The sequence below is a fragment of the Cydia pomonella genome, chromosome 2 (assembly GCF_033807575.1).
Source record: "Cydia pomonella isolate Wapato2018A chromosome 2, ilCydPomo1, whole genome shotgun sequence".
NCBI lineage: Eukaryota > Metazoa > Arthropoda > Insecta > Lepidoptera > Tortricidae > Cydia > Cydia pomonella.
Genome location: NC_084704.1, coordinates 6032345 through 6055499, shown reverse-complemented (window position 1 = coordinate 6055499; position 23155 = coordinate 6032345). Strand labels below are relative to the sequence as shown.

Sequence of the window (23155 nt, the reverse complement as noted above, 5' to 3'; positions counted from 1 at the left end):
GGTCTTGTATCCTTCTGGACCAGCTGTTACGACCAGCACAAAAGTTCCGTAATATAAACTAACCTTGCCCAGTCTCTTTCTCCTCCGGTATGTGAAACGCTGAAACGTAGCCACCTGAAGAAGTTGTTCTTATTTTCGTTGAGTAATGCCTATTGGTCGCATTAGACTACACCTTGTATGGGATTTCTTTCTGGACCAGCTGTTACGAGTACGAAAGCCACTGACCTTGCCAAGACTCTTGCTTCTCCGATGCGTGGAGCGCCGCCGCCTGAAGAAGTTGTGCTTGCCGTCGTTGCCCGACATCTCTTTCTTGGTGGCGTTAAACTGTGCCGTGGCTAATTCTTCAGCACGAGCCTTATTGGGGATCGTACCCTTCTGGACTTCTTGGTTGTTACGACCTGTTTTTATGAAGAATAATAATCTCAGTTTTATGGCTGAATCTAATCTAAAATAATAGGTTGATTCACGAAAGCTGAGCGGATTTTAATATTAGATTTTTACAGTTCAGTATAAATTTCGCGCCAGATTTTATGAATTAACTTATAGAAGTCATTAAGGCGGATCCATGCTCTGGATCGTATCTGGTTCAGCCTGTCTACATTGCAGCTTAAAGAGGAAGAGCAGAATGAAATATGAGAAGTTTTGAGCCAGGTCCAATGTGGGCTATATTAAAATTAGAGGGGTATTTCATTGTTGATTTATTTATTTATTTGTTATTTGTATTGGATAGTTTATTGCGAATAAGTTTGAATATTCACTTACCTATCCTGTAGACCTGCCACGCACCGACAGTGCCGTTGTGCAGCGTGTCCACCACATGGAACACGTCTCCACATCTAAAGGACATCTCGCCGTCCGTTGGCTCCGTGTAGTGGAAATGTGTCTTTATGTGAAACGAGTCACCGGCTGTAAAAATAATTGAATCATCATTGAATATTTCTTCAGGAGAGATCAGAGATTTCCTGGCTAGCAAAGAGATTGTAGAAGAGATGTAAATATACTAAGAAAAAATCTTGCCGCCCTAGTTTGTCAGCTGAAACAGATGTTTTATGGTCACTGGATTGACAAACGTCAATTCTTGACAACCAGAGTTACCGCATAATGAGAGCTGTACAGTGCCATCTACATCAGCTATCACATTCAAAATACTAATGTGTATGATGAGTATCGAATGCAACTTGGTTGAGTAATGAATAAAATAACGGTCAGATGGTAAATATCAAAGCCAAAGACTTACGCATCTGTCCACTAGCAACAGCGCTGTATTCGCTCGGCGAGTGCTGCACGATGAGGTCGATTCTCTCCTGAAGACTAAGTAGGAAAAGAACTGCTTCTTCTCGCGTCACACCTTTCATCTCCATATCGTTTACCTGGAATAGTCGCCATAATATAAGTATTAGATGAGCCAAGTCATGACCCGCCGAGGTGATTTAGTTATGGATAGCTTTTGCAATGTTCTTGAAAAAAATCTTACTTTTTACGCGTTCTACGGGGTCTCAGCAAATATATGATCGCAAACACTTATTAAATATGCTGGAAAACAAATTTTGGTCTCATGATATTCTTTGATTTAGTTAAAAAAATGTCACTTCAAAACTCGAGGGCCAATTTCTTTAAAACGATTAGTCAATCATGTTTGCTGCTGCTTGCTGTATGTACTATTTATTTATTTTTTGCGACAATAAATGACTTTTTATTTTTTATTTTTTTATTTTTTTTTAAAGTTGCCCACATCATTTTTTAATTTGGAAATTTTCGTTACTTCTACTCTGAGTTACGACTGTGAACTAGGAGAAGGAAAGTACTAAAAGTAAATGTCCATACAATTTTCGTACAGTCCACTCCATTACCATCATTAATCATATTAAACATGATTCTTCTCAGAGGTCGTGATTCTGAGTAGATGGAAAATGGCCCACTTACTTAAATATGGGCTGCTAGATAAATATAGCAAAAAGTAGAAAAATGTAAACCTTGAGTATCTTATCAGCAGGCTGCAGGCCCTGCAGCGCGGCGGGGCTGGTGGGCTGCACGCCGGACACGAACACGCCGGAGCGGTTGCCGCCGCACAGCCGCAGCCCCACCGAGCCTTCCTTCTGGAAGCTGATGAGGCGGGGCTCGCTTCTGGACGAACAATTTAATTTAGTTAATGTAGTATGGTGAAAATTGACGATTTTTATCGTTAGTGTTAAACCATACAGGAGGTCCCGTTCAGTACAGATCAAACTAAAAGGGGAAACCATTATTATTTTTCGCTGAACATCGGTAGGATCGGAGTATCAAATCCGTAGCGTTTAAGACCCTTTACAATTCGTCTTCCTTTGATCCATACTGAACACGACACCACGAATAATTTTGAGTGTATGAATAGGTAATTGAATATGATTTGATGTAGGTAATTAGGAAAATAAAAGTAAATTCAAGACTTGCGAATGGACAGTTTAATGGAATAGCCAAAAAATTGTAGTCATGAAAGAAGTTCACTTACGGTGGTTTGTTTCGTTGGTTGGTCATTCCGTCTTCTTCGTATAGTTGCCGTCTGCTGCTATAATAGTCTGAAAACATGAAAACGTAAGTTATAGGTAATTTGAAACTACATAACCGGCGAAGTATTTATCTAACACGTTTGCTGGATTGCGTAAGTATGTGAATAAACATGCACTAAAGGTGTTTCCTTTACACCAAAAACAATCCAACATGTAAAGCGATGGTCATGGCGACTGCCTCAATTCGTGTGAAATGTTTTCAGTGAGCCCACGTCACACTGACGCCACCACTTACAAGTGTCCAATGCAAGAGTATGCTCAGCACAACTCTTGTACTAAGCAGATCGTAGCAAATAGACCATAATTCCTCGGAAGCGGCGGTCTCGGTTGCTGTTCAGCCTCGTGCGACATCTTATGTATCTGGCGAGCTCGTCTCGCACTTGGGCCGAAACGTCCAGGGTTTGGTCACTGCCAGAATCTGACTAGAAAATCTTAGTTGCATGAAGGACAACTCAGACATACCGTCATTTCTGGGAGGCGGCGGTCTCGGTGGCTGTTCAGCCTCGTGCGACATCTTATGTATCTGGCGAGCTCGTCTCGCACTTGGGCCGAAACGTCCAGGGTTTGTTCACTGCTAGAATCTGACTAGACAATCTTAGTTGTACGACGGACAAGTGAGATATACCGTCATTCCTGGGAGGCGGTGGTCTCGGTGGCTGGTCCGCTTCGTGTGACATCGGGCCCCTCCTGCCGTCGCCGGCGGGCCCGCCGCGCACCGGCGCCGCCACGTACAGGTTCTGGCCGCTGCTGGAGTACGCGGACTGCATCGGCTCCGCGCCCGCGTATACGTTGTGGGATCCATCTGTGCAAATGTACAATTTTGAAGTCTTCAGTGATGGAAAAAAAGGAGGTTACTATCTGTTGGCCCCAAAAAGTCGGTGCATTTCATGAATTGACATTTCTTTTGCGCCGAAAAAGGGGATAGCCGATCAGACCCCGTTTTAAAAGGTACAGATACAACTTTATAATGGTGAAAAGGCATATCACTATTGGAAAAGCGCGTAATATGTAGGTTTGTACGTCAGTTTTATGTGTAAACTGGAAATAATAGCTTTATAAAATGGGGCGAAAAGTATGAGAAGAAGTTTAAGTTTCCATATGGCAATCATATCAAAAACCGCAAATATAATAACGAAAATTATGCAGCGTTTAGTTATGTCTCATTATATTTAAAAGAATCTCATTAGGTGCCTACATGTTTGACTGCTTGAATACCAAAAGAGTTAGTAAGATCGGATGCGTCAGTTTAACCAGCTGGTTATTCCAAGGTATTTGCCTAATGAATCTTGTTTGTCGACTGAGCTGTGTGATAGACGTAATTAGCATTGTTGCGTTGTTAATTTTCGTTACGTGATGTGGGTAATTATTATGAAAGTAGATGATTTACTTAACTCTAGCGTTAAAGCAAAGCAAGAAGTCTTTTACTTATTTCATATATTAGATGTGATTTATTTGCAAACGTTACTAACTGACGTGCCCGCAAAACGCCTCCTCGAGTGCGGTGTATGCTTATAACTTAAAGCGCACTAATACCTGATACCGGTCAACCAAACATGTGATATATGCTAGACAGATAGGTATAACACACATTAGCTGTTAGAATAAGGTTGTAAATACTCACCTAAACTATTATAATTATTCTGATAATTCCCGTTAGTGACTGTCTCTTCCCGGATCAGTTCCCTCGTCACCACTAAATTAAGTCTGTCCTTGCAGGATTCTATGAGTTTTCTGGCTTCCTTGAGCGTTATGGCGTCAGTGATGGCTGTGTTGTTGATTCTGGTGACGACGTCTCCTTCGCAGAGACCCTGGCCAGCTTGGTTTAGCTGCTCTCTGGCTCGGAGGGTCAGTTCTTTCACGTAGAGTTTACAGCCAAGGACTATGCCGAAGTCTGCAAGGAAGTTTAAGATATTTATCTAAATCCATATAATAGGTATATTGCAGCAGTATATGGTTAATATTTATTCGTTTTACAAGAGGGCAAAGTTGTTGTTTAACCGCTCGTGCTAATATTGATACCGGAGCAAGCGAAAAATTACAAAATTAAACCACGAGCGTCGCGAGTTCGAGTCGTGGAATCTTGAGCTCTGCGAGGGTTTCAAGGCATGACGGGTAAACAAACTTTGCCTCTGAGTGCAACACAACATTTATCACCACACCAACGAGAGCAAAATACGTTTTCTCGTTAGTTTTTGAACAATCAAGAGGGCCTTTACCAGTTGGTGTGGTGAAAAAATATTTATGTACTTATAGAATGAGATACGACATGATTGGAATGGCCAATAGCATATTACAATGGTTTTGTGGGATATGTCTATAGATCAGTAATCAACTAATCATAGAATACACTAAGTAACGAGTTTATCCAGGGGACATATTTGACGCGCGAAAGTGACAGAGGGTGACGTGTACGGTCTAAATGTTTTTAGGGTTCCGTACCGAAAGGAAATAATCGGACAGACAGACGGACATGACGAATCTATAAGGGTGCCGTTTTTTGCCATTTGGCTACCCTAAAAACGGAACCCTTATAGGGTCACTTTGTTGTCCGTTCGTCCGTCTGTTTGTCTGTCAAGACCCTTTTTCTCGGGAACGCGTGGAGGTATCAAGCTGGAAAACGCCTCATGGTCAGTCATATAAAAAATTGATAGTCAAGACCATGCAGACATTACTTTAGATGGAGAGACCCACCTTCTTTCTTCCCGTTTCTAGTAAGCGCGAGCTTGATGTTGGTAGGCGCGGTGGGCGGCGGCGCGGGCGCCCGGCGCCGTACCACCAACGATACGGCGGCGCCCGAGTCCCGTAGCACAGCCACCGCGCGTCCGTACTCCACGTTTTCTAGAGGGACTCCGTTCACGGAGACTATGCGGTCGTTCACTCTGAAAATAAGGAATGTCACAATAAGCGGTCACGTTTAACAATCTCATCACAAAATGTGGGGCTATATCTTACCTACGTACACATCGACACGATCGAAGTGCCAAAAATATGTGCACTCGACTTTATGGCCCATACTCGTATACTAGGCTAGTGTATACATATTTTTGGCACTTTGTCCGTATCGATATTGTCAGACGTGACTGTACGTATGCGCGGCTAAAGGAAGCACTCGTGTTTCCAGCCTTTTAATGCTTAATAATGATCTAGTCAAATTAAAGCCCGAAAACAATATATTACTTGAACTAGGTAGTTACCTCTGCCGCTCGAGGAAACCCACTTTTTACAAAATTGTATTTGCGTGTTATGTTGCTACAAAGATTTAATGATAGCCATAAACCGTGACATGATCTAGTTGTCACTGTATTAAACAACGAAGTAACTGCAATTAATTTTGTTTAAAATAGTTACATGTGTGATTAGTGTTAAGACGAAAGGGGACGACGCCACGTGACCGCTTGATGACCTTTCAAACGTAGTCCCCATTTGAATAAATATTTTTATATCCCTTCGTTTGATATTTTTAATTTTTTTAATTATTATTAAAATATAGGAACTTTAAATTGGTATGGAATTTGTTTTTCGCTCCTAACTCTTCGTTAAAATCGTATAAAGTCTAACGAAGGGGCGTAGCCATGGTTAATATACCATATCGTGTAAAAATATTTTCCATAATATCAATATCCACGGAGGAAAATGGGGACTACGTTTATATGTAGCGGAGAGATGCGGTCGTCGACTATCCTGTTAAATACCTCGCATATTATTCGTCCGTTATTTTAAACGAGATGCAGCTTGGTGCTATACGTAACGTTTATCTGTTTACACCTTAGCAAATACGTGCATTCCTTTTATAATTGAATTATTAACCGTAACATCAATGTGAAATGAAATAATTCCGGATTATCAAGTCAAACGCTTAATCTCAATTGCATTGGAAAGCAGAGTCTGACTGCGTCCAGCCATGCGAGGATCATACATATGAAACTTGTTGAGCAGTTAAGAGCAGTCGAAGTGACAGCTTCATTCGTGTGGATAGAGGAATGAACCTATGTTTTACCTGCTGTATTATCACGAGCCCTATTTGACTCGGGAAAGTGATAGAAAGTAACATGGCAGATTTATAATCTGGAATATTTATGAAATTTTTGATTATTTTAGTAAATGCGCTCAAGAACATGTTTAACATACCAAGGTTTCAATATACATACGTATGCAAAAGCGGCTATAGTTATTAATATTTACAATACTAGTTGATGGAGGGTAGATTTAGTTTTTTTTTTCTGCCAACAAACTGTACTGCAGTTTGGCAGATTAGTAGTTTAAGGCTTTTTGTAATCTTCTTTTGATTCAAATAAATTAAAAAAAAAAAAGCCACAATATCGTCAGGTGACAATAACTCAGTAATTGTAAAAAAAACTGTTCAATATGATTCAACTTGTAATAGTAAGTAATTCGTGAGTTTTGGTTGTCACCAGACGATTAGTCTTAACAGAATCTTTTTAAACAGTTTCATATGCCCAATTATTCTTAATCTCTTAATGAAAATAAGAATCTCACTGTTTCATATAATGATCACAGTTTAAAAGAATGCGATAGCACTACTTTTCTTGGTTTCGTGCTGGATGACCATTGTAGTTGGAAACTGCATGTTGATAAGGTTTGCTCTAAGATTAATCGGTTTGCGTATATCCTATGGCGACTCACAAGAGTAGCGGATAAAAAAACCGCCTTAAGAGCATACCACGGTTTTGTAGCGTCCAACTTGCGATATGGGATATTAATATGGGGAAATTCTGTACACATTCATCGTACTTTTGTAGCGCAAAAGCAGTGTGTGAGAGCAATAGCTGACATTCACATACCAACATCCTGCAAGGAATATTTTATTAGCTTACAATTACTAACAGTACACTCAATGTACATTTATGAAGTGTGTATATTTGTTAAGATGCACAATGAAATGTTCAAAAAAAAAAGAGATATAACAAACATTAATACGCGATATCCGGATAGACTTGTGCTTCCAAAAATGCACACTGCAATGAGGGGTAGAAACTGTTATGCCATGTGTATTAAGATATTCAATCATTTGCCAGAGCAATTAAGGGAACTACCCCTAAAAAAATTAAGGCACAAACTTTTTACTTGGCTGGTTAACAAATGTTTTTATAGTACTACTGAATATTTTGCTAATGGAAGTATTTAATAGGTTATTAGCAAGTAAGCTAAAAATGTAAAAAATTGCATGACTTATTTTAAGTCTAGATATATGGACCTGTATATATTAACCTAAGATCTGTTAGTACTATATCTATTGCAAATAAAGATTTATGATTTATGATTTATGATTTATGATTATGATTTATGAGCTAATTAATTATTTTCCTCGCAAAACCGCGTATAAACATGTTCCCAAATACATGCCTGGTAAGCACAAATTGATAGTTGGACGTAAACTTAACTTGTTTGTCAGTTTTAAGAAGAAGTTTGCACACATCATTACTCGATTACCCAGGAACCCACGCCACCGACGGCCGTGATTACATAACCAGGACGCGTGACATTCCTCACTTCTGCCAGTTCAATGTACCATGTACCGTATACCGCTAAATACACACGCAGAATGCACACACATAGATTTAAGTGCTAATTCGTATTTCCTCTTGATGGTTCAGGAATTGGGAGCATTAAACAACACATTATAGTTACGTCCGTAATCTCTATTGTATATAGTACGTATCTTATTAAGTCAAATAGTAAATAACGTATATAGGGTCGGTAGGGTAGGTAGGGTTATTTATTTTCCGAGACCAGGGGTCTAGCCAAAATGCCACTAGTCTGCACCGTAGCGAACGATTGGCATCTAGGCTAGGCCCCCTGTTGAAATGGTAAATTGTCTTGACGATCGGTTAAAGCGTGATCCCCTTCATGAAATGGGAGATAGCCCTGCCCCCTGAGAATACTGAAGCTGTTGTTGTTAATGTATATTTTACTCAGAATAACTCACTGTAGTTTCTCCTCCGCCGGTCCTCCCCGCAGAACATCAGACACGGCTATGGAGGGATCTCCGCTGGCGAAGTGGGGGTTGTCCCTGCCACCAGAGACGGCGATCCCGAAGCCGTAGCCGGGAACACGGTTCAGGCGCACTCTGTGCGTCTCCCAACCGCTGTTGCGTTCTGCCGTCTGGAAAATAGAGAAAAAGAGTTATTATTATTGATTTTAGAAAAAAATATGACACACGAATAGAGAGAAATTTAACTCCGAGGACACTGCCTCTTTAATCAATTTACATATTCTAAGGACAAAACAGCCGATAGTAAAACAAATCTTCTTACTATGGAACAAGTTTTAGGGGTATAAAAGAGAACTAATTTGTTAGTTTCGATAAGATATACCTAAGTATTTTGTTTGTTGCAGAAATAAGTACATAGGCAACGAAGGTTGCATTAAACAGCTAATTAAGACTCGTTAGCTGTAATGTAGATTTTATTTCAAGCATTTTAGAAGTCTAGTAAGTTCTACTACAGACAACATTAGTAGAGAGTATAGTTTGCAGATCGTTTTTCCGCTACTTCTGGTGCCGCAATGACAGTCAATTCTAGAGCTTAGTGTAGAAACGATATACAGGCCCGGATTTGGAGACCTAGGGCCCCAAGGCACGTTGAATTTAGGGCCCCCTTCTCCATCTCAAAATTCTCAAAACCCTTGCTAGGTTAGGCCTAGGCGGAAATCAAGCCGGCTAAGCAATGCAAAGCTTCCTATCGTCCTCTCTGCCAAAGTTTGTATTAAATAAATAAATAATAAATATTATAGGACATTATTACACAAATTGACTAAGTCCCACAGTAAGCTCAATAAGGCTTGTGTTGAGGGTACTTAGACAACAATATATAAATATTTATAAATACTTAAATACATAGAAAACACCCATGACTCAGGAACAAATATCCATGCTCATCACACGAATAAATGCCCTTACCAGGATTTGAACCCGGGACCATCAGCTTCGTAGGCAGGGTCACTACCCACTAGGCCAAACCGGTCGTCAATGTATTACTTAGATAATTTATAAGTATCTGCAATGAGCTAGTTCGAGAAGCAAGACTTAAGACGGTAGGTGAGGTGAATACGCAATAATGTACATAAGTGCGTGCAAGCTCTTTTAGCTCTTCCCCATTCAAACGACCTCGCAAAATCGATACGGACCGTGATAAAATTGACGAGCACGTTTCACAATCGCTTTGTTTCCCGATGGACAATGCAAAACATTGGAACTCGATTATCCACAACCCATTCGCCGTACATTATGATGTTGAAACTTAAGCCGACTTGCTTGGATATATTACGGCTAAGCATTAGAATTAATTGAACTGTAAACAAATGGAGAATAGATGATACAGACGCTGATTTCCGTAATCTTATAGTTTGTGACACTTGATAAAGCCTTGGCTTGATAAAGCGGTGGAGCCGTTCAGAGAAGGAACGTTAAAGAATCTAAAGCAGAGTTTTTCAGGTGACGTATGATGTATTGTGCCTACATAGGTACTCGTAGTACAATGTGACCTAGTTTCAAATTAATTCTCGTACTCCTTCTATTGTTTTTCCTTCGACTTAAAGGTGAATTAAAACATTCCTTAAAATTTTAAACGATAAAACATTTTTTTTTCTTGTATTACCATCAGGAATAAAAGAAGGTACATGGTTAAAGTTTCGGTATATTCAGGCACACACTGTACAGTTAAATAATTCAAGACAGAGTCAAGGCACGAAGCAATATTAATGTGATAGTAAACAAATATTGCAAACCGATTAACTTTAAAGGCTGTTCTCACGGGGACTCAGGAGTGGCCCGACACTCCTTGCTTTAACTAAACGATATGGTAGATCTACAGCTAGATTTGGAATTTATTAGCCTTTTAACACAGACTTTAATGCTGCATGCAATGTTATGAAAAGCATAAATGGTCGTTAAATTTTGCGTACAACACGCACTTTGCGTAAAGTGATTTGGTCGGTTTTGTGAAGGTATGTAGGATATAGATATGATATTTAGAACTGATATATCTTCAGCAAAATGTAGTCTTAGACCATTCTAAGTATCAATGATTTCACCCATTCAAAAGTTCATCATTGGTGTCTTTGAAAAACCAAGTCATGTGATTTTTTTAAATTGGAATCCAACATACAGTCATATATAATCTTACGGCAGCAGAACAGTGGGTGAAGTGTTCAAAATGATTGAACACGCTATTATAACCACCCGCCACCCGCTTAGCTGCTCCTAGAGTCATACCAAGATAAGGTGGTGACGTTTAAAATAACACTTGCACCGTCGGGGCTGTCAGAATCGCTGCCAACTTATCTTTGTATGACTTTACTGTATTTACCTACGATGTGTGAAAAATATCTCTTAAACCATAAATAATATTAGGAAATAAGTATTTCTAAAAACAAAAGGCAGTGTAGAAAAGAACCATAATAAAATCTTATGCAATTCCAAATAGACTAAACAATGCATTAAAATGCATAACTTTTCCGCGGTTTAGCATTGCCGAATTCATTAATTGCATAACAGCATCCAATCTAGAAAATAGCATAGTCTGAAGCAATTAATACGAGATGACTTCGGTAATATTTTATGCCATATTTGGCTTAACAGATATTGTGTTAAGTAACCGGTTGTCGCGGCATGTGGGTTACCGCCCACAGTCAGCCTTGACTTCTACTTCTCCTAACTTGGGTTAAAGTTTAAAAAAAACTGCTTATTTTTCATTATTGCTAAAGGTTATTGCAACACGGTTTTCTCGCGTTGGTGTGGTCAGAAATGTTGTGTTTCACTCCTTAGCAAAGTTTGCTTAACCCTCGTGCCTTGAAACCCTAGCAAGATTTTCATTCTCAAGCTCAAGATTCCACTTTTCGTTGATCGTCATATTTTAAGTAACTAGAGTACCTATGTAACTTGTTCTTTTGGACATAGAGACTACGTTCTGTGGTAGTAGAGGTAAGAGAGAAGTTGTGACTTTTGCAAAGGGACTAAAGAGGCATCGGTCTGACGCATCGTTTAATGGACACCATTATAAAGGCAGCTTGTCTGGCGCACATGTCACGACTCGTCTCGTGTTTAACAAATTTGGAATTGCTAATTTAAATTCCAGAAACGGTAGAGCAGCTGAACATTCCACAGTATCACCTGATAGAAATTGATAATTGGAGCTTAACTTATTGAACTGATATTAAAAGAGCTAATTGTATATAATACCTTACTTTAGGAAAAAGGTAAGAAGATGAGAAAGGAAACTAAATCTCTACTTGTATTACAAGTAACGGCTTTACAAAGCTGTTTTAGTTACAGGATTAGGTACCTACTCATATACTTATACGAGTAGGTACCTAATCCTACCTACCTAAGTAGGTACCTACCTAATCCTGTAACTAAAACAACGCTGGTAGATAATAATGGTGTCCATCCCACTTATGAGTGGAATTGCACCAGCATAATTTGGAACCAGATACCTAGGTTTAGTACGCACAGATACGCCCACATGTTAGCTATCATTTGATGTATACAAACTGTATAATGTTTCATTCATCGTAAGTGTGACTCATCCTGGATCCCGTCTGCATGCACTTTATTTCCTTTTGGGTCAATAAAAGGAACGCATTTGCAAAAATATTAGATTAAAAAATGAGATATAGGAACCTTAATCAAAGCCTGTTTATTAAAAAGGTTGTTCTCATCTCGTATTCTTTATTAGTGACTCATTATGCGGGAGATGGTCTGGGAATGACCATTTAATTCAATGTCTCTTTCGTTAATACAACATATTATCTACTTAATGTAGGTACAAAATATAAGATGAAGTCTTTCTTATTTTTAGTGTTTTAACTTTACCTGATACCTGATGACATAATTCCTTAAGGTGCCGATATATGTCCTACGAGCCTCAAGCGTTGTTTTATTAATCAGACAAATTAATGGCGACGAGGATGGGATAAATTAGAATCCTTTTTTTTATTTTCAACAACAGCATGCAGAAGGTACCTATTTGTGCTAGAATCCGTGACACCATGCTATTCAAGAATATCGTGTCTCATAAATACACTAACCGAAAATTTCTAACTGTTCCGAAAAGAAAACAAAACCGATTAGGCACGAGGCAAAAAAACTAGCCAATAGTCATTAGAAACCTACTTAGGCAACGTATTTATATGCAAGTAGGTGTAGGTACATACGGGTTCTAGCGGAAAATGAATCCTCGACCACCCATTCACCTAGATATCAAAATGCATGCCTAATAACACGCCTACGGACATGGCTTGAGATGAGAATAAGCAGTGTTCCTACTCATCAGTTAATTTCTTGTAATAATATTACAAAATATTATTTTGAGATATAATTGCGGGTGGTTATGTTATGGTAGCAGGTAATTTTGAACTGTTATCTATTACCATTACTGTTATATCTACCAACAACCGCTCCTATTTACAAATGAGCTAGTCAAAACATTCTGATAGAGTTTCGCTGTTAGCATGGCTTAGCATAATAAATACAAAGAGCTTTTTTATTCTAAATATACAATAAAACCTAATTCAATTCAAAAATAATAAATAAAATAATAATTTGTGGCCTCAAACTATTAACTTACAAACGGGAAGAATAGGAACAAATCTATGAAAATACACGGCTAAAAGAGCGGGAACTTTTTGTAAATTAATTAGAGGGGTCTTAGAGTCGGTCTAAGCTAAATCTGCAGCGAGTTGGCAGAACAAAGTGTGCATGTATCAATATAAAGTTATATTCTTCATAGAAGCTAATATTGCCGTTTTTGATGACATTTCCAAACGTTGTCTTTAGCCTTAGAGTTAGCTTGGTCAGGCTCTATTATTTTTACCTGCAGGGGCCCATTTCTCGAAAGGTATTAAACTAATATTATTAGTCCACGAACTGTCAAGTCGTATGGGTTACCATGGCAACACACTAATAATATTAGACTAATGCCATTCGAGAAATGGGCCCCTGTATTAGACTAATAACTATTATTATAAACTGCCAAATGTTTCGAGATGTGCGCCTCAGCCAAAATGCGGGAAACGGTTAAAAATATAACTGGCCCGATGATCAGCGTAAGTAGGTAGCTGTATAAGTGTGTATTATCTTCTATCTTCTCATTGTTCATGGAATATGGATAGCTGCATTATGATCCCGACTATGTATACCTATACGAGCTAACAACGATTAATGACCACTTTCTCCTGATCTGTGGTTTCTTCTATAATTAAATTCATCAGTGTTACGAATTATACGTTATGGCACATTATACAATCGTTCTGGTTATAAAAAAACAACGCAAGATTCGAGTTCCCGGTATAAAACACCAATAAAATTTAACGAATCGATAACAAACTATAAATTAAGTTAGGTAAACCATCGTGAAAAATTAATAACAATTTTACATGCACTATTAATAAAGGCGAAACACTTTTTTAAGCACGCAATAGACTTTACGTTTACGAGGGCATTAAAAGAGACCCAGGTCCTATTTTATCCAAGACAATTTAATTTTATCGATATTATGTCGAAGATGTGAAAAAACCATTTTATCGTATTTAAATTCGTACCTATCGGAACTAGCACTCTGGGGGAAGGGCGCAGTGGTGCGGATGCGGCCTCTATCCCACGTGTGTGGCGGGCTATGGTTCTATAGCCGAGGTAATAAGATATTTTAAAGGGACATTTTATTTCTTTTCACTAGCAATAACTTTATATAGGTAGGTATCTATTACCAACATTACGTAAACTATATTATCTATACCTATTGCCTTAAAGCGTTAAGTCCGCTATTTGTACTTTTTTTGTAAGTTTAAATAAATATTTAAATTATAATGATATTAGGTAAGTACTTATATTATAACCTAGGTACCGGTATAAACAGGGGTTATTTTGAATCGCTGGGATTCAAAAATAAATTTATTACATTAATACTTAGATACATAGAAAACACCCATGACTCAGGAACAACTATCCGTGCTCATCAAACGAATAAATGCCCTTACCAGGATAATACGTTTTTATCTTAGACTATGATAAATGCCATCAACAAATTCCAGCACATACTTAACTTAGCTACTACTAAAAAAAATTAAGTGGCAGACATGTAAAAAATACGGACCTGTAGTTTTTCAAATCCAAAGTTATCCAATTTCATCATGCAATCACCGTATCACGTTACATTTATATCAATCACTTCGCGCGTTTGTTGTTACACTTTTATCTTACGTACCAAATGCCCAATTAGTAGTGGGTATTTATAACTACCTATTATGAAAGTGTGCATTTGAGATGGTATTACGGCGCCCTAGATATCTAACCGCAAACTTAAGATGCGTTACAATTCTGGGTATTTTTGTAGTCTTAAATTTTTCTACAAAAGAAATTGGCACCCTTAAAGTATAACTAGGTAACAGAGCCCCGACACAACATTCCAGTAACTTCATAAAGCCGTCAGGTTCCTAGCAAGCGGTATGCGGCCACATCATTATTCAGTCTGCATTATGACCACAAGCAAACGTACAGTAATAGGTTTAACAACCACACGAGAAAATCGTCTCCTAGTATCAAACCATAAGGTATTCATTCTACTGCACGCATATTTCGTCATACGCATTTGTAACTTGGTAATAAATGAACCAGACAATGGTCATCTATACTTTGTGGTGCCAGAAATACTATAGGTACCTATATTTCATAGCGTGAAAAGTCCTTGCTGTAATGATGATAAAGTCCTTATTTTGTACAACACTGATTATTTGTGTATAACAAAATTGGGTTCAAAATAATCTCATTATGATGCCATACAGGCCTGTGACAGGTATGGTTTAAAAAAATCTTGAAATTCGTGTGACGTAGGTAACATATAGATGACCCCTATTGAACACAAATTGAGATACAGAATGTCATAGAAACCTCCTTTCTGCCTCATAAAATGTGCTAATTTTAACCCTATATCAATTATGACCTTTACTGAACAATTATGATATAAGTATTCAAATTATCCTATTCCTATCCAAAGAGCATAGGTATGGGGAACCCCCAAAATTTATTGTTTTTTTTCTATTTTTGTGTGAAAATCTTAATGCGGTTCATAGAATACATCCACTTACTAAGTTTGAACAGTACAGCTCTTATAGTTTCGGAAAAAAGTGGCTGTGACAGAATCGGACAGACAGACGGATATGACGAATCTATAAGGGTTCCGTTTTTTGCCATTTGGCTACGGAACCCTAAAAATGAAAGGGCCCTGGAGGGAAAGTCCCTTAAAACCTTAAGTTAGCTCATTCTACTTAAAGGAAACATTCTTTTATTTTAAAAAAGAAACAAAACTGCAATGAAATATTTTTAAAAATTCGCTTGTCTAAATAAATTCTTGTGTACTAAATTTTCGATTTTATTAATATTTTGTATGACCTAATGTTTATGTCAACATAATGTCAGTCCCTACAATCAGTATGATGTTGAGTGTGACTTTTGGCCGCGGTTTTTGACAGAGGGGTAAGCTCTTAGGCAAAGAGCATATAATCACTACGTTTTACTCTTAGGCGGCGCCGGTTGGTTAAATGCTCTAAGGTAGACTAGTGGAATAAAATAGTTCAATTCCCAAACGAATTTAATTTTTAATAAAGCAGTATTGTTTTTTAATAAAAATGAAAGAATGTTTCCTTTAAGTAAAATGAGCTAACTTAAGTTTTTAAGGTACTTTCCCAGCAGGGCCCATAAATTTTACTAAAATCGTAAACCTCGATTTAAAGTCCTAGTCCTAGCAACATACTTCAAAGAAAAATAGGTCTTTTAGAGAATTTAACACATTTTGTATTGAAAATGGGGGCCTGGCACTAAGTGTTAATAAAGGCATTGGCAGTTTTGCTGTAACTGTTTCTGTAAACAATCAAACTGGAAATTGGGACACATACAAGCACTTGATGTGTTGTTTTCATTTCTACTTTTTTTTGTACCAGCATAACTGCATGCCAAATTTCATGCTTTCTTCCAGATGGGACTAAAATTAGTTAGAGAAAAGGGTTGAACCATTGATAAATAATTGCTAATTAAATATCATATCTAAGTAATACACAAGTTAACAAAATCCACGTTTCCCCATAAGTATTATTATTATTATTATTAGAGCTTCAATATTCCACAGAGAATTTTATCGTTTGATATATATATTTATAAATATTAATTTTTATTTTTCTGCTGTAGACCCCTTCTGGGTAAAAGCCTCCTCCAGCTGTTTCCATTTGTTTCTGTCTTTTGCTACGCTTTGCCATTCCTTGCCCGCAGTAGCAACAATTTCGTCCTGCCATCTGGCTAGTGGATGTCCTCTCTTTCTAGAGCCCAGGGGGCCCCTCCATTTGGTCACCTTACCTGTACCTTACCCCATAAGTATACCATATACTTATTGGTAGAAGGCACTTTTTTATGTATTCGTGAATTTCAGGAAGTTTGAACAAAAACAGAGCATATAAAATCATTTAGTATAATTATTATAGAAAACAATAATGTTATATATATCCAGGCAAGGACACAAAATTAACCCCCATAAACCCTAGCACCTCATCCGGATCTCGTTTGATAGCTTGTATTATAGCTGGCCGGTTAAATCTGAGCTCATTCAAATGATCTTGTTTAATTCTCTTTATTTTGTCTATAACTTTATTCCGCTGATTTAACTCTGGGTCCTGAAGCAACTTTGCTAAGCTGGGCAAGTCATCTGGTAAGGATAAGTTGTAATCTTCATTATCCGTAGTTACACTACATTCCACTGGTTTTGCATACTTTTTAGGCATCGAAGGACAAATGTGGCCATCGATTTCCTGTGTATGTTGTTGACCGTCATCATCAAACACAATCTTTTTATTCTTTGTGCAGTGGCATTCATTGTATCGCTGACCTCCATCACAATTATATCCATATTGCAATCTATGGCCTGGTGTATCAAGATTCAGTAGATGCCCATACTTAACCTCAATTTTATTAATAACGGCCAAACAGTTTTGGTAAACAGTTCGAAGTTCTGATAAATCACTTTCACTAATTTCGTTAACTTTTGAGTTATTTTCAGACTCAGTTTTTCTTTTCTTCAATTTCTTTGAGGACGTTCTGGCGCGCTTTTTACTTTCTTCATTTCCTTCTTCTTCTAATAGTTGGTCGCTAGAGGAGGTATCTGATGGGCTGTCCTCTTTGTTGATGAGTTCTCGGATGTGGTTGTTGACCATGAGATATTTTTTCGGCTCCAGGATTTCGGGTTTCCTTATAACCGCAATTTCAACTGGACACTCACTTTCTTCGTGAATTACCATTTCTATTTATTATAGGATTGTTCCTACGTAATTCATCGGATATTTCCAGTTATTTCACAGAAACAATACAGCGTTGAAGTTAAACATAAACACGTGCACAAAGAAAACTGTCAAATTTGACATTTACACGATTTACAGCTGACAGTTGTAGTGATGCACTAGTTATTTACAGAAAGTTATTTTCTGTCTGTTAATACTTTGGATATCCGTGTTCCATCTTGCGCGATAGGTTATTTTCTGATTTTGTTGTCTCACATCTGGTTATCTAATTTCACGAAGTCGCAAAAACATTTTCCTGAGGTTAAATCATCCACCTGTTCTACTTTATCTGGTATTCGTTTCAGAAATAAACTTCGCTATTAATTGACTTCGTAACAGGACACCACTAAACTATGCAACATGGCGTAGCCGGGGCCAGCGCGCATGCGTTTCAAAATGGCGGTCGTACGTTCCGTTCCACAGCTGTCATATACTTGAGAATATTGGGTGATGCCGCAAATAGTAAAATCGAAACTTGTGATTATGAACCCTCCCTTCTATTAGTATAAAACCAATCTTGGCTTGAAATATGCTCTATAAATATATTTGTGTATTCTGGTAATTCCGAAGCGGGCTATAACCGCGAAATCGAAGTTCGTCAATTGCAGACATTTATCTCTGTCAGTCTACGTCTTAGTGAGTGTAAAAGAGAAAGATCCCCGCAATTTAAGAATTTCGGTTTTCGCGGTAGGCCCCCAGGAATCTTATTACAAAAGAATATGAATGATTTTGAAACGATTTTAGCGATTACCGAAATTACCTGTATACACCTACATCAAAATAAAAACAATGTAACTTATTCATGATTTTTATTTTTCTTCTTTTTCTTCTTCTTTGGAACATAATTATCCTCTTCTTGATTTTCATTTTCTAAGACATTTTCCTCTAAGTCCTGCCACTTCTTAGATTTTTTCTTTTTCTTTGTTTCACCTTCCTCATGATTTTCATTTTCCTTTATAACATTTTCTTTTATGTCCTGTCTCTTTTTTGATTTTTTATTAGATATACACTGGTCACTTTCACTATTTAAGGAATCTTTTTTCTCAGATAAAGAACTTTCTGTTTCTAATACTTCATCTGAATCAACCACTTTCTTGGATTTCTTTTTTTTGTTTTTCTTAATTTTTTCTAAACCTTCTGTAGAAACTGGTATTTCCTTTTCTTCACTATTTGTAATAGGTTCATCTTTTACATTATTTTGTACATTTGAACAGTAAAATGAAAATCCAAGGCCAGTGGAAGCATTTTCAGACTCAGGAAAATTATTTGTTGTGCCTGAAAATCCTCTGAAACCACAATCAGCATCATCTTCATACTTGTTGTCATTGAAAGGTAAGGACACTTTATTTTTAGAGTTTAAAGCTTCTAATTTGTTTTTAAAATAGTCGGCCATACTGCCTTTTTCTGTGAAAACTTGTTCGGTTGTTTTAATCTCCCCCTTTTGTATCTCTTCTTTTTTCACCTCAGCTTTTAGCTCCTTCTTGCCGAAGATATTCGCTAGATCTTTCTCACTGTAGCGGGACAAGTCCTTAGCTCGTGTAAACTTATGAAAGTGAACTCTTGCTTTGCTTTTCTTTGATTTTACTTCTAAAGAAACACCACTATGTGATTTCGATTCTTTGTTGTCACCTTAAAACAAAAAGTTTTGGTTGTAATCAATCATTATTAAATATTCATAAAAAAAATTATTGACTTTTTAAGTCAATACCAATACAACAATAGTAACAATAGTACCCTGAAAACGGTGGCAGGTCAGATAGATGCACCATTACTCAAGCATTGGAATAGTCTGCATGTGGCATCAACAGATGCTGAGAAATGGTGCATCTAGATTGCCTAGATTTTATTTTATTATAATACTTTTAGTGTTGTCTTAATGTGCTATGTCTGTGTGTGTTTTAAGTTATTTGTAAATTCTATGTCACTAACCCCAATTTATTTTTTTAGATTCTCTGTATTGTACTAACACTATATGGATCTTCCTAGATTCGATACAAATAAATAACTGAATTGAATTTAAGTAAATACTGAAAAAAATATAATAATAAAATAACTTACCATTAGATAAATTCGCAAGTAGAGCGTTAAAATCATCCTCATGTTTGGTCCACTGGTCATTCCGATCCTCAAAGCCCAAGCCTTTCTCATCATTTTTGTATCTAGCCACAACATGTTCCACAATTCCATTTTCTTTAGCACCTAACCCCTTCCCGGCGCTCCAACCCATTTTCTCCAGCATACGTTGCCCGAATTTATTGGCATCTTTACTCCAAGCACTATTTTTGGCACGAAGATTAATCACTTTCTGTTTACGACGAGGTTCCGCTAACATAGCCATGTTTATTTTAATAAAATAACTCCGTCTACATTTCTCACAACGTGATAAATGTCAAAATGGACGACATTAAGCATGGCGTCATCGGACCAATCGCAGCGAAGGCTATTTAAACGTGCGCACAGCGTTCCATTCCATTATCGCGAGTGAGCGCTGGTAATATTATTTCGTTGACACATATTTTTTTATTATGATATAATATTTCAAAATATTTTTTATAAAAGAAAAAACAATTTCATATTTTTTTAGATTTATAAGCATAAAAAATAAATCAGATTTTTAATGTAACGTACAAAGAAATGTTTTGCTAAACAACAGTAGAAATAGCCGAACTCAATGGTTGCGTTCCATTTGGCTCAAGTGACGTTTTAATAAGTTTGACGTTTTAAGTGACGAAATGGCTTGACAGATTATAATTTCCTATTTTCATTCAAAAAAGTTATTTATTAACCACACAATCACGTGAATCTGGTTCTTTTAATACCGAGATTACCGAGTTTTTGTGTAAATCTGTAGTGTGTCAATACCCCACACCGTTACGGCACGATTCAGATCATGGATTCGTGATCGATGAGATAGTTGTCTTGTCTTTTTTTCGTCACGGGTAAGAAGCGTGATGAGAATCCGAGGGAGTGCCGGATTAGTTAATAGGCAAACTAGATCCTGGCAACCTACTGGCAATTAGGTAGCTATTAAAATAATAAGATATGTACAGCAATGCTCGATTATGACGACCGGTATGGCCTAGTGGGTAGTGACCCTGCCTACGAAGCTGATGGTCCCGGGTTCAAATCCTGGTAAGGGCATTTATACGTGTGATGAGCATGGATATTTGTTCCTGAGTCATGGATGTTTTCTATGTATTTCAGTATTTATAAATATTTATATATTATATATATCGTTGTCTAAGTACCCTCAACACAAGCCTTATTGAGCTTACTGTGGGACTTAGTCAATTTGTGTAATAATGTCCTATAATATTTTTTTTTTTTATTTATTTAATGCTCGTGAGCTACGAGCATCCTAGTTAATGACGATACCCTTACCCACTTTACCCAGCATTATGGAAGTCTTAAAGATTTTTTAATATTATCTAAGAGTTCATAATTATAATACGAACGATGGGAAAAAGAGACGCAACTTCATTTATTCGTTTATTTAGTATTTAGGTGGTTCTATTTTGATCTTTAAGTGTAGTAGAACTAGGTACCTTTTCTTGGGTGTCTTTAGGCGCCGTCGTAGTACATAACAATTCGATTAGTTATCATTAGTTATGTAGTCAAAAAAAGTTCAAGAACTGCATGCCGGTAGTACGCCATACTTAAAGACGTAAACTTGTCTATCAATGTGGACATTCTATCAATTACGTAGGTACCTTGTGGTAACCGTTTACATAATTTTATAATCACCAATGAGGTAATGAGAGTAATGAGTCCTAAACTAATAGAAGAGCAACATTTGTTGGGAGAGTGAAATACTCGTACAGTCAGCGTCAAATACTTTGTAGCAACCAAAGTAGCCAAATAGTCCGGTACACCATATATTTAGTATGTCAATTAGTGCAAATAAAAAAAAAATCGTAAACGTTTATATTACTTAACTTAATAGATATACTTAAGCTTTTCTTTTTTTACTATGTCGGTAGCAAACAAGCATACGGCTCGCCTGATGGTAAGCAGTCTCCGTAGCCTATGTACACCTGCAACTCCAGAGGAGTTACATGCGCGTTGCCGAACCTAAACCCGCACCCCCTCGTTGAGCTCTGGCAACCTTACTCACCAGCAGGAACACAACGCTATGAGTAGGGTCTAGTATTATTTGGCTGCGGTTTTCTGTAAGGTGGAGGTACTTCCCTAGTTGGGCTCTGCTCTAGATCTGGAATGACATCCGCTGTGCTGTGCCCTACCACACAAAGCGAGATGACATTCACAATGCCCATACCTGTCTTAAGGCTCAAATCGAATAGTCCAGTACCAGTTTATTTAATATGCGAGTTAAATGAATATTCAGATAAATATTCGTTATTACCTTCCCGGCACCGTGGCCAGGTGCGCTAGACCGGTTCGGGGAAAAGTAAAAGTTTTCGAGAGGCCACGATAAGTATTGTGTCAAATTATCCAATCTTAAAATTACTGTCTTATTTTTAAAATTAACGATTGTAACAATCGTACAAGGTTCTAGGAAAAACAAATGCCATTACCGATGGTCTTAAAAGTAAATTAGTATAATAATTACTCAGGTGCATCAACGTTGTTGTAAGTTCTGCTGCTGTGCACAACTGTATTATTTATTATTATTAGAGATGCATCTTACGTGGAGGCTGAATATGCCACCTGTAGCGACTAAATAGTTTGTATTACAAAAATTAACCACGTAAATTGACACATAGAAGTCTATGGCATTCGCTTACACACTTCCATTCATATAACTTAGTTAAATAGGAATGGCTTAATTGCCGTAACACAATGGAATCAAATTAACTTTTGACTTACTTCAAAAAATCAAAAACATACTCCGGTTTTACAAGAAATCTAAAAAGTAAGCTGGTTGAGAAATGCTACTACCATATATCGGAATTAATGGAGGATACCTTGTTGTAGCGGAGTTTTACTCTCAGGGGGATGTAATAATAACCTCGCTACATGGATCTACACATATACAAAGCACAACATAATATAGCTACTGCACCGACCCTGAATCAACACTCGATGGGCGCACAATTCCATCTCCTCTCAATCTCGTATCTCTTTGTTATGAATGTAACCTCAACACTCTCGGGGAAAATTAGAAGGGCCCCAAGTCCCGTGGCTATTATCGGTGGATGCACGGCACAACTGAATCTCCACAAGAGAACTCATCGTGCATCCCGCAGACTTGTATACTCTCCTCATGCGATGAGTACTGAGGTGGGGACCATGTGGTCCCCGACGAGCCTCCA

The 23155-nt window shown here is 37.6% G+C and overlaps 3 protein-coding genes across 18 annotated transcripts in view; all 3 read right to left on the bottom strand.

The window, feature by feature from the left end:
* Positions 1-23155, bottom strand: part of LOC133532197 (tight junction protein ZO-3-like) — a 156817-nt gene that overhangs the window by 23997 nt on the left and 109665 nt on the right. For 15 of the 16 annotated variants that reach the window (XR_009801668.1, XM_061870752.1, XM_061870761.1 and 12 more), the window contains 9 exons: positions 8494-8669; positions 5238-5425; positions 4168-4437; positions 3172-3348; positions 2489-2555; positions 1974-2124; positions 1238-1370; positions 763-906; positions 226-398 (listed from right to left, as the gene is read on the bottom strand). Coding sequence is in view for 15 of the 16 variants with exons in the window: in XM_061870752.1 (XP_061726736.1) it covers positions 226-398; positions 763-906; positions 1238-1370; positions 1974-2124; positions 2489-2555; positions 3172-3348; positions 4168-4437; positions 5238-5425; positions 8494-8669 (1479 nt within the window). In the remaining variant the exon portion in view is untranslated. Of the gene's footprint in view, positions 1-225; positions 399-762; positions 907-1237; positions 1371-1973; positions 2125-2488; positions 2556-3171; positions 3349-4167; positions 4438-5237; positions 5426-8493; positions 8670-14656; positions 14802-23155 lie in introns of those variants that run through there. The other variant, XM_061870852.1, reaches the window with a different exon arrangement.
* LOC133532349 (uncharacterized) lies at positions 17007-18674 on the bottom strand. Its single transcript, XM_061870964.1, has one exon. It carries the CDS (start codon positions 17841-17843, stop codon positions 17046-17048), a length of 798 nt encoding a protein of 265 aa, XP_061726948.1. The 5' UTR covers positions 17844-18674; the 3' UTR covers positions 17007-17045.
* On the bottom strand, positions 18675-20289 carry LOC133532318 (PIN2/TERF1-interacting telomerase inhibitor 1). The gene is made up of 2 exons (XM_061870931.1): positions 19941-20289; positions 18675-19511 (listed from the first exon to the last, which is right to left on the bottom strand). Exons 1-2 carry the CDS (start codon positions 20218-20220, stop codon positions 18679-18681), a joined length of 1113 nt encoding a protein of 370 aa, XP_061726915.1. The 5' UTR covers positions 20221-20289; the 3' UTR covers positions 18675-18678.